This window comes from Hyla sarda, chromosome 1 (genome assembly GCF_029499605.1).
Source record: "Hyla sarda isolate aHylSar1 chromosome 1, aHylSar1.hap1, whole genome shotgun sequence".
Lineage (NCBI taxonomy): Eukaryota > Metazoa > Chordata > Amphibia > Anura > Hylidae > Hyla > Hyla sarda.
This window is the reverse complement of record NC_079189.1, coordinates 280,541,484-280,554,117: the sequence shown is the minus strand read 5'-3', so window position 1 is coordinate 280,554,117 and position 12,634 is coordinate 280,541,484. Positions and strand designations below refer to the sequence as shown.

Genomic DNA, 12,634 nt, shown 5'->3' with positions numbered 1-12,634 from the left:
AAACTTTTGATATATTGTAGATTAATGCAGAATGTATGCAGAATGTATGCAGAATAACTTTACAGTTGCATGTTATTAAAAAATATGCTTCTTTCTATTTAATTTTCCACTTTGAAGAAATGACCACTAGGGGTCTCCCTACCAGTCCTGGCAGCAAGCATTTCAGACTCATGCTGGAGTCCTAAACACTACGAGCTGCCAGTCTGCTTTGTTCACAAAGAAAAACACTCAGAGCTGCCAGCCTGCTTTGTTCACAGCCTGTTTGGCTGTGAACAAAGCAGGCTGGCAGCTCTGAGTGTTTAGGACTCCAGCATGAGTCAGAAATGCTTGCTGACAGGACTGATTGGGAAAAAAACAATAGAAAGAAGCATATTTTTCATTAACATGCTATTGGAAAGTTATTCAACATTCATTAATCTAAAATATATCAAAAGTTTATTTGATGAGAGGTACAATTTAAAGTGAACTTTATTATAATACAGTCTTATGAAAATAGAGTTTTTAAGTTTGCTACATCATGTATGCCACCCATTAAGGTGAATCATGCCTCTTCTGTGTCTGCTGCGAACAAGAACTGTTCTTAATAAAAGTGATTGTAAGAATCAGATCTGCACTGTTTAGACATTTATGGCACACCTTAATAATAGGCCATAAAGTCTCATAGGCAACTTTTTACACATGTTCTGTTGCATGTAAATATCTGATTTGAAAAATAACTTTTTAAATTTTTTGTGGTGCATCCTCATAGAGACACACATGCAATGGCTACAGGGACAGCATTTTTTTTCAACCAAAAATATACAAATTTTTTAACGAAAGTATATTACAAATATACATATACCGTAATTGTATTCTCTACATTATATAAAAAGTTATTCATGACATGTACACTTTTAACATTTAGTTTTTTATTTTCTTTTTGAAAAAAACATGGTAGTCTTCCAAGGAGTAGTCAAAGTTTAACCCCCATCCACAGGATAGCAGATGGCAAGCTGACCATTGGGGTTTGACTGATGGGAACCCAACTGATCACAAGAATGGAGGAAGGCTGTCCTTTGGATTAATGGCACATACTGCGCATCCACTGCCTGCCCCCTATTCATTCTCTGAGGCTTACAAACAAACCTTTCTAAATGCTTGCTGGGTGCTATTTGTGTTGTTGAAATTTAATGACAAAGTTACCTGATCAAGTTTGCCAAAGCTATAAAGCATTCCAAATAAGCATCATATAGTTGAACGGAATAACCGATAAAATGCATAATCAACCAAAAGTGTGCAGTTTTCGATAGCTTGCACTAAACCCTATACACTGGCTTAGTGCAGGTGAACCAGATTACAATGCCAGATCTGTTGTCTGGTTCTGGAGATGCCCATTTTATTAGCCGGCATTGGGAATTTTCATGTCTGTGCAGAGAGGACGGAGGCAGGGATTCTACGTATGCCGGGTCCTACCTACATTGTGCAAAGCTGGCCATTTCCAGATTAGCAACAGAGGGTAATACAATTGGTATCTCCACAACTGGAGCATGGATCTGAATAAGTGATACCTCATTGTAATATGGTTCACCCGCACTATAACCCTGTATAGTGCATTCTAGCTGTTAGTACTATACAGCATACCCATCAGAAGTTATTACTAGCACAATATACTGAATAGAGATGATTGTGTTCAGTATTAGAGATGAACGAACTTACAGTAAATTCGATTCGTCACGAACTTCTCGGCTCGGCAGTTGATTACTTTTCCTGCATAAATTAGTTAAGCTTTCAGGTGCACCGGTGGGCTGGAAAAGGTGGATACAGTCCTAAGAGACTCCTAGGAGACTCTTTCCTAGGAATGTATCCACCTTTTCCAGCCCACCGGAGCACCTGAAGGCTGAACTAATTTACGCAGGATAAGTCATCAACTGCCGAGCCGAGAAGTTCGTGACGAATCGAATTTACTGTAAGTTCGTTCATCTCTAATACTGAACACAATCAAGTCACCCAAACGGGATCTGAATTTAACTTTCATATTACTTTATTCAGCCTACTGACTGTGTTTTTTTTTATTAATCAATGCTGTTATCATGGTTAATACAAGTAGAAAGATCCAGGCGCTGCTTCATCCAAAATTATTCCAAGCAATGCAAGGTGGTATTATAACCAATGAGTTTTTATTAATAAACATTACAAGATTATGATGCGTATCGGGGCTTGCTTACCCCTTCCTCAGATAATCTAGAGAACTACTGTCACCAGCAGGCCTTTGTAGAACACAAAATGGGGGATGATCAGATGATGTAATATCCATTGGTAAATACATTCACAAAAGCCAAAAAGCACATTCAGTTGGGGACATAAAACTTTATAATACCCACATAACATGCAACATGTATATAGAAACTCAAAACAGATTACACTAACAGTTATAATCCTGGCATTTATCGCATCCCGGTAGTAGTTAATGGGAACTAGGCTCAAGCGGCACCTAAGCGAGGCTCCGTTGTTGATCATTCGCAGCACAAAGCTCGGGCAGTAGTTACATCCATCACTCTTGGCTGCTCAGGAGTCACGTGACCATGTGCATAGCAATGCATCCGTGGTTACCGATGTGTGTTTTTTGCCTTTTGTGAATCTATTTACCAATGGAAATTACATCATGCATTTCTACTCCTTGACCTGATAATCCCCCATTTTGTGTTTATATAAGGCCTGCTGGTGACAGTAGTCCTTTAGATTATCTGAGGAAGGGGTAAGCAAGTCCTGAAATGCGTCATAATCTTGTAATCTGTATTAATAAAAACTCATACATTATTATACCACCTTGCGTCGCTTGGAATAATTTTGGATGAAGCAGCACCTGCATCCTTTGGTCTTTTTTCCTTCTACTTGTATCTACGTTGCAACATGTTGGGGTGCCCCCCTCCTGTGACAATCAGGCTAAGCAGCTCTTCTGATCACATCTGGTACCTTCTATGCTATAAGGTGAGCTGCCACCTACACTGACTACCTGGGTGTTTTTTTTTCCATTGCTATTTGTAGGATAAGATGTGTGTTGTTTTTTCTAAATCTACACATATCATAGTTTATAAATGTGGTGTCCCGGTACCGCATCCTATAGGATACCTGTTTATAGGTCCCCATAGCCAGAGTCCCTAGGACGTTGGGGTCCTTTTGTATAGTCCACCCCTAGTCACCTCACCCCCTATAGTCATTTCTCTAGTCATATGCTCCTTATTTGTGGAAGTCTAACTGTATAAAATGTATATAAATAGTTAATTACCTGTAAGAGGCGTAGCAGGACCTTCGGGTCACGTGAACTCTATGGTATTTCTACTTAAGGACCTTTGGAGGTCCTTGTGACATAATGCACTCATTTCCTTTGTGACGTTAAGTGACAGATGGCTGGACCAATCAAAACTGTCCCGCCCCTGCCCATATAAGGGCGCGGCGGCCATTAATCTCTCTTGGTTCCTGGCTGCTGACGAGAAAGGGTCTGCGCTGCTGTCATCAAGGAGTCTAGGCCTTAGCCTTGCGGCAACGGCTGTTCTATTCCAAATTGTATCAATCCCTAAACACTCTGCAAGACCACCGGACCTTATCTATCCCCTAAATCCGGACGGATCTTCGCAATATACCCTGAATTCCGAGACTATTATCTAAAGTAAAGGTCCGCAACATCTGTCAGTCATTGAAGTATATAGAGACTGTTTAATTGAGACTGTTACTACTCTGTGGATGTACCGCAAGCCGTTAAGTTTATGCAAGTTCAAATTCAACTACCTTGTAGACCTTCAGTTTTTATTCTTATGCACCTATCGTTACTGGGAAGGGCGGCGATAGGCCGGAGAGTCATCTCAGCATACTAGCCCTCAGCCTGGCGTCACGAACTATAAGGTTAATATTAACCCCTGATATACCAAAGCAAATCCCTGACTGTACTACCCCTACCCCTGAGGCCTACCACAATAAACAATTGTTTTAATTGTAACAATAAAATAGTTTTTAGGGAGGGTTTCAGTTGATGGCTTTCCGTGTGTGGGTGTTCTGTCTTTGCATTAAAGGGGTACACTGGAAAAAAAATAATTAAATCGACTGGTGCCAGAAAGTTAAACATATTTGTAAATTACTAATATAAAAAAAAAGCTTAATCCTTCCAGTACTTATCAGATGCTATATGCTCCACAGGAAGTTCTTTTTCTTTTTGAATTTCCTTTCTGTCTGACCACACTGCTCCCTGCTGATACCTCTGTCCATTTTAGGAACAGTCCAGGGCAGCAGATGTTTGCTATGGGAATTTTCTCCTACACCGGACAGTTCCTAAAATGGACAGAGGTGTTAGCAGAAAGCACTCTGGTGAGACAGATAGGAAATTTAAAAAGAAAAGAACTTCCTGTGGAGCATATCGCAGCTGATATGTACTGGAAGGATTAAGATTTTTAAATAGAAGTAATTTACAAATCTGTTTAACTTTCTGGCACCAGTTGATTTAAAAAAAATGTTTCCCCTTTAAATATGCCCTGGGACCCTTTGGGGAGGTTTTGTGTTTTTTTGTTATGTTTATTTCCACTGGACATCTTTTATCCCCTCTCTGCAGGATAGGGGATAAGTGCCTGATCGTTGGGGTTCGACTGCTGGGACCCTCCACAATCTCCTGTACGTCTTGGCTCCTGTGTGTGATGATTCGCACACAGCAGGTTAACGGATCTAAACACAGCCCTCCATTCATCTCTATGGGAGAGGCAGAGACACAGCGTTTGTGTGAATCCGCCTCACCCATAGAGATGAATGAAGGGGGTTATTTCAACATGCTGGGTACAAAACGTGCTCCGTACGGGGATAACCACTTAAATGTACTGATCAGCCATTATATTAAAACCACCTGTTTAACATTGTGTAAGTCCCCCTGCCAATACAGCTGACCTGTCGAGGCATGGACTCAATTATTAAAGAGATTCTTTTTTCCTGTTTATTTCAGGGCATTATGTTGGTGTATGATATCACAAATGAAAAATCTTTTGATAATATAAAAAACTGGATAAGAAATATTGAAGAGGTACGTATTTAAATACCACCCAGTAGTATTTAGCTGTTTATGTTGGTATTAAGAATTAAAGTTCAGGATTATGTAAGTACTTTGTGGTAATATAGGTGCACTCTATTTAGGAGTATAGTATGGATACCACATTAAGCGTTACAAAAAGAAACGTCTTTACGATATTCTAAAATGTATGCTCTTAACATAAGGGTCCATGCACACATTTCTCTGCTCATTTTTGAGCACACATATCCTGTCAATGGAATTCCACTGCACACCGCCGATAAAATTAACATGTAGATTCTTTCAGTGGAATACCGAGCGGGATAAATTACCAGCTATGGGGTCAACAATGACCTTCTAGTCCTAGGTATTAATTTGGGCCGAGATTCTTTAGTATGCATAAGTCATTCCCACGGAAATCAGTGTATTTGGCCTACTTGATTAAAGTGTATGGGGATGTAAAGGGGAAAAAAACTTTATCTGTTTGATGTATACAACCTCTTGTGTTGAGTAAAATGGTACACTTAAAATACAATTTAAACACAAAGAAAAAGACAAAGCAATTGCTAGTGAAAAAATACTTACATTTTATTAGAATACCATATATTAAAAAAGTCACCATATGTGACTAAATAGTAATGAGACGAAATACCAACTACAGTATATAAAGCAATGAAATGAATGTGAACAGAATAGACCTTGAATACGTTGGTGGGGCAAGTGCAAAATGTCCAATCATAGTAATAAACAGAATAACTAGTGAGATAGAAGGAATAGTAAAAGGCTCTGTGGGATGCAGTGTAAATCAAGGGGGTATAGATATAGACCACCAGCCCCTAACTTAGTCTAAGCTGAATGCTCCATAATGTATAATCCACTACATCCTAAATAAAAAGCCAAGCAATGTAAAACCTCCGCACTTACCCATAATTAGCCCTTGTCCACACTGTTCCAACGTACGTTTCGTCACTCGACTTTCTCATGGGACTTAAAATACAATGTAATGGTCTATATGTTATCTTACAGCATGCCTCAGCTGACGTTGAAAAAATGATTCTTGGCAACAAATGTGATGTCAACGACAAACGACAAGTTTCTAAAGAGAAAGGGGAAAAGGTAATAAAAATAATCTTTTGTATACCGTCAACAAATTCCACAGGACAATAGGGACATGTAAAGACTGAATCAGACATTACAAAGTAACAAACTAATAGTCAACTCAAACAGGAGGAGTGAGGATCCTTTTCACAAGAGCATTCAATCTATAAGGTTATATATTTGGTAGTAGGACAGTGCTAGATACATTTCCTACAGTACACCTTAGGAGCCAGGACATAGCATATTTTTAAGTTTTATAGTACCACATTGAAAGACATGGTTACATTCACATTATATAGAGGTAAGTGAATAATAAACGTGCAGTTCTTACCTCTTTCAGACCCCTTTTATCATTTAGCAGATTGTCATAATCCACTACTAAAGAAAGCAATTTGTGGGTGGGTGTGTGCGTGTGTGTGTGTATGTATGTGTGTGTGTATATATATATGTGTATATATATATTTTTTTTTTTTCTCTATCAAAGGTGATTAACCCTTTCCCACTATGGGACTTATGCATACATCCCAGCACCCGACGCGTTTGTGCGCTGGAACGTGTGCATATGTCCTATCGATCTCCGGCATTGCCGCGGGCAGCGCAGGAGATCGGCAGTGGGACCTGGCTGTCAATCACAGCCGGAGTCCTGCCGTTGCGATCGCGCCAGTTCTGGCAGTATTAACCCCATAGATGCCGTGATCAAGCCTGATCACGCCATCCTGTTCACCAACGGCAGAGCTGTGATACAATCACGGGTCGCTGTTGGTTGCTATGGCAGCAAGAGGTCAGATCATGACCTCCTGTCTGCCTGCTATGGAAGCCTGTGAGATCCAGCTACAGGCTGGATCACACAGGCTGTACAGTGTGCACAGTTGATAGAAGGCAAAGGAAAAACGGCACTCACCGGTACTTCGAATCTTCTTGCTTTATTGCATGCTTAATACTCACATAAAAAGAAAGGGAGACAAAACAGTGGGGGGAATCAGGGCGACAAAGCTCCGTTTTGTACAAAGAGTGTACTTCCTCCGGCCATCTTGTACAGTGTGCAGCTGATCGGATCATACAGTGCTGCAGTACAAATGTATTGCAGCATAGTATAACGTGTAAAAAAATAAAGTCCTTCAATAAAAGTATGTAGTGTAATAAAAAATAAAAAAAATGCCCCTTTACCAATAAAAGCCCTGCATTCTCATCAAAAACACAAATCATATACATAATAGATATTGCCACATCCGTAATGTGTACTGTAAAACTATAATGTACGGTGAACGCCATAAAGAAAAACAAAAAGCTAAAAATGTGCCAATTTTGGCACAAATAGTGAAAGAAAAGATCAAAAGGTAGCACGTATCGCAAAATTGATACCAATAAAAAGTACAGCTCATCCGGCAAAAAATAAACCATTACTCAATGGCGTCGGACAGAAAAAAGTTACGGCTGTTGAAAAATGGCTGAAAAAAAAAATTTCTCAGAAAAGGAAAAAGAACATAGAAAGCTATATGACATGGGTATCGCCATAATCGTACTGACCCACAGAATAAATATAACATCACTTTTACCGCACAGTGTACACTATTAAAAAAAAAAAAAAAAAAAAAGCCAGAATTTTTCCAGTTTTTCCACAAAAAATGCTGCAGGGGTCAACAAAAATGCACCGCTTATCTAAAGTACAATATGTCATGAAAAAAAGTCTCAGAATCGTTCCGCTCATAAAAAGCGTTCTAAAGTTATTACCATTTAAAGAGATACATGTCAAATAAAAAAAATAAAAAAGGTGCCTGGTTATTAACCTCTTAAGGACCAAGGACGTACCGGTCATAGTGGGGCCGGGACCCATGGCTAATAGTGCGCGGCAATGATCGCGGTGCTGCGCGCTATTGACCCTTTAGACAAAGTTGATCGCCGCGTCTAAAGTGAAAGTAAATCACTGCCGGTTAGCTCAGGGGGCTGTTCGGGTTATCCTCGGCAAAATCGCGGCATCCCGAACAGCTCTGGGACACGAGGAGGGTCTCCTACCTTGCCTCCTGGTGTCCGATCGCCGAATGACTGCTCAGTGCCTGAGATTCAGGTATTAGCAGTCAAGCGGCAGGATCATTGATGATCACTGTTTTCCTATGAGAAACCAGTGATCAAAGTAAGAGATCAGTGTGTACAGTGTTATAGCCCCCTATGGGAGCTATAACATTGCAAAAAAAAAGTGAATAAAGATCATTTAACCCCTCCCCTAATAAGTTTGAATCTTTTCCCATAAAAAAAAAAAATTGTAAATAAAAATAAACATATGTGGTATCGCCACATGCGGAAATGTCCGAATTATAAAAATATTTCCTTAATTAAACCGCACGGTCAATGGCGTACGTGCAAAAAAATTCCAAAGTCCAAAATAGTGTCTTATTTTGGTCACTTTTTTTATGTCATGAAAAAATGAATAAAAAGCGATTAACAAGTCCGATCAATACAAAAATGGTACCGCTAAAAACTTCAGATCACGGCGCAAAAAATGAGCCCTCAAACTGCCCCATATGCGGTAAAATAAAAGTTATAGGGGTCATTTTTAAACGTATACATTTTCCTGCATGTAGTTATGATTTTTCTGAGAAGTATGACAAAATCAAACCTATAAAAGTAGGGTATCATTTTAATCTTATGGACCTACAGAATAAAGTGTCATTTGTACTGAAAAATGTGCTGCGTAGAAACAGAAGCCCCCAAAAGTTACAAAATGGCGTGTTTTTTTTTTTTCTTTCAATTTCGTCTCACATTGATTTTTTTTTTTTCTGTTTCGCCGTAGATTTTTGGGTAAAATGACTGATGTAGAATTGGTGGCGCACAGAATAAGCCATCATATGGATTTTTAGGTGCAAAATTTTAAGAGTTAAATTTTTTCCTCCTTACATTTAAAAAATCATAAGTGCAAAAACTGAAAAAACCCTGGTCCTTAAGGGGTTAAAGGAGAACTCCAGAATGTAAAAATTGTCCCCCATACTGCCGGCAGTAAAAAAAAATAAAGATGTACATACCTTCCTCCGCTCCTCTAGGGCCTCCGGTAACCGTCTCTGGTCTCTGCCGCGATCCTCTCCCTTTTTGCTGGTGGTTGGCGAGTCATACTGCACTTAGCCAGTCACCAGCCGCAGTGAAGTCCCGGCTCGGCTGGCGATAGGCAATGTGACTTTTTCGGCCTCGGCAGCAGGTGCCGGTGTAGTGAAGAATTTTGCGTCCTGAAGCATTCTCACACTGCCGCTCAGCCTATCGCCGGTGGAGTCGGGACTTCACTGCGGCCGGTGATTTGGCTGAGCGCAGTATGATTCACCGACCACCAGCAACCAGGAAGAGGATCGCGGCGGAGACCGGAGTCGGTTACCAGAGGCCCCGGGGGAGCGGAGGAAGTAATGTACATCTTTATTTTTTTACTGCCGGCAGTATGGGGGACAATTTTTAGATTTTGGAGTTCTCCTTTAAGGTAAAAAACGGGTCCGTCCTTAAGGAGTTAAAACTGAGGGTAATATGGGTGAAAGCACTCATGGTGAAAGCACTCATTGAGGCCAACTTGCAACAGCGGGAGACCAACAGGCACCAGCAGGAGGCCAAACGGCTACTACTACAGCAGGTGATGGCGCTTCAAGACGCAGCAATGACCCGGACCACCCCTGACGCCCAGAAGGCTGTTCGGATGGCTATGCCAGAGATGACCCCTGCGGATGATGTCGAGACCTACCTGGCGGTCTACAAAGAAGTGGCTGTGAGGGAGAGGTTACCCCGGGACCAGTGGGCTGAGGTCATCGCTCCGTTCCTGACATCCGGATCCCAGCAGGCATATTTTGACTTACCCGATGATCAGACTGGGGGTAAATGTGTGGGTCCGGGCCAAGAGAGTAAGGCAGTGGGAATATAAACCGGCTGAGCCTGCCCAGCCGCAATATTATGACTTGTTGCAGCAGCTGCAGAAGTGGCTACAGCCGGAGGTCCTGAGTCCCACTGCCATGCTGAACAGTCTCCTGGCCAATATGTTCTGGAGGGCTCTGCCTTACACCCTCCAGAGCTGGATTGGCCAGGTGTCCCCTAACAACGCAATGGGTATGGTTGACCTCGTAGAGAGGTTCGAGGCCACCGTAAAACTGCGGGAGGGGGCGGTTAAACCCAGGAGGTCCCCACCTTTGCCCGGGTGCCTGGAAAGCCCTAAAAGCCCCGCCCCATTGCTATGTTGGAACCGTCACGAACCGGGACATGTTAGGGCTAGTTGTCCACAGTGGCAGGAACCAATGGACACAAACTCTGCACTCTGGGCGTCCCTGTATGACCAGAGACTGTGTTCCACCGGTATCCCCAGGGCAGGAGACTCGGGTCACCTCTGCCAGGTGAAGGTGGGAGGTTGTGTTGTGGAGGCGTTGTTGGACTCTGAGTATGGTGACCCTAGTGAGGTCCAACCTGGTGCCGCACACAGACTACACGGGACGACAGGCTGGGGTATTGTGTATCCACGGTGACTTAAAAGACTATCCCACCACCCTGGTGACCGTGTCAACCCCAAGGTGGCCGTGGCTACAAAGTTACCACACTAACTGTTTATTGGGAGAGACTTTCCAGGGTTTGTGTCTTTGTGGCCCCAGATGAGAGCTCCTCAGACCTGTGAGGCAGGGGTGTCCCCAATAGACTGGCCCTTCTAGGGGTGACCCCGGAACCCTGGGAACCTGGGTTGGCAGAAACCACAGTTGGGGTGACCACCCCTACGGTGGAAGAGATGGAGACATCTCCACTGCATGTAATGGTAGATGCTTTCAGGTTCCGAGTTGGCAGACCTCAATGTCTCCGGAAAAAATTTCGGTACAGCACAGCATAAAGACCCGACATTATCTCGAGCCTTGGAAAATGTCTTTATTGTAGAAGGTACACCACAACAACCGGGGACCGAGACTGTGTACCCCCGCTTTGTGGTCCATCAGGGGATGTAATACCGGGTAAATCAGGTGCGGGGTGAGAATGTGTAACAATTGTACCTAAAGCATATCAGAGACTGTTGTTAGAGTTAGCCCATCAACATGTTCTAGGGGGGCACGTGGGCCAGCAGAAGACGCAGGACCGAATTTTGCAGCGTTTTTTTATTGGCCCAGTGTGTATAAAGATGTCGAGAGGTATTGTGAATCTTGCCGAACATGCTAAACAACTAGCACCCAGCCACATTACCGTAGTCCCCTGATTCCGTTCCCGATTATCGAGATCCCATTTGAACAGATCGCCCTTTGCCAAAATCTGCTAGGGGGCACCAACACATCCTGGTAGTCCTGGACTATGTGACTAGGTATCCCGCTGCGCTGCCTCTGCAACATACCTTGGCCAAACTCATAGTTAAGGAGCTAATGGAGATGTTTTGCCGAGTGGGCTTGCCTAAAGAGGTATTGACTGACCAGGGCACCCCTTTATGTCAAAAGTAATGAAAGAGCTCAGTAAGTTACTGCAGGTAAAACGGCTACGGACCTCCGTGTATCACCCGCAGCAAACGGACGGCCTGGTAGAACGGTTCAACTAAACATTAAGAAATATGTTGAAGCGGGTGGTGGCTAGAGATGGAAAAAATTGGGATCTTTTATTGCCCTATCTCATGTTCGCAGTGCGAAAAGTGCCCCATGTTTCTACTGGGTTCTCGCCTTTCGAGTTGTTATAGGACAGACATCCGCGTGGTCTGTTAGACATCGCTAAAGAGGCGTGGGAACATCGGCCCACGCCGCTTGAAAGTGTAATTGAATATGTCACTCAGTTGCAGGAAAGGATTGAAACAGTGTTGCCCCTGGTGAGGGAACATATGGAGGCAGTTGAGCAAACTCAGTGCAGAGTTTATAATCGCCTGGCTCGAGTTCAGAATTTTAACCCGGGATATCGTTCTGGTACCAACTGTCAACAGTAAATTTCTGGCCAGGTGGCAGGGTCCCTACAAAGTGATCGAAAAGGTAGGGGAGGTGACGTACAGGGTACACCAGCCCGGGCGAAAAAAGCCAGAGCAAGTGTACCATGTAAACTTGTTGAAACCTTGGAAAGATGGGGAGACTAGTATGGATGACAGCCCCCGGCCAGGTTTGTTAGGGGTGGAGTTTCCTGTCCCTCAGTCTGGTGCGAGGGAAGCAGATGCCACAGTGAAAATTGCTGACAGCCTTTCCTCTGCACAGACTAAGGAGGCCAGGGAGTTCGTCAGTAGGAACACAGACATGTTCTCAGAACTTCCTGGGCATACTTCTGTCATCCACCATGACATTGTCACTGAACCCCAGGTAAAAATATGGTTGAAACCATACCTGGTACCAGAGTCGTGGCGACAAGCCATCTCGGAAGAAGTACAGCAGATATTAAAACTGGATGTCATTGAGGAATCAAGGAGTGAGTGGGCCAGTCCAATAGTCCTATTACCCAAGCCAGATGGTACGTTGCAGTTCTGTAACGACTTCCGCAAACTTAATAAGGTGTCCAAGTTTGAAGAATACCCCATGCCCCGAGTTGATGAGCTTATTGAAAGGTTAGGACAGGCTC

The 12,634-nt window shown here is 42.9% G+C and overlaps 1 protein-coding gene across 1 annotated transcript in view; it reads left to right on the top strand.

Moving 5' to 3' along the window:
* Positions 1 to 12,634, top strand: part of RAB8A (RAB8A, member RAS oncogene family) — a 95,310-nt gene that overhangs the window by 54,074 nt on the left and 28,602 nt on the right. The window contains exons 4-5 of the mRNA XM_056573299.1: positions 4,961 to 5,038; positions 6,050 to 6,139. Of these exons, the coding sequence (XP_056429274.1) occupies positions 4,961 to 5,038; positions 6,050 to 6,139 (168 nt within the window). The remainder of the gene's footprint in view (positions 1 to 4,960; positions 5,039 to 6,049; positions 6,140 to 12,634) is intronic.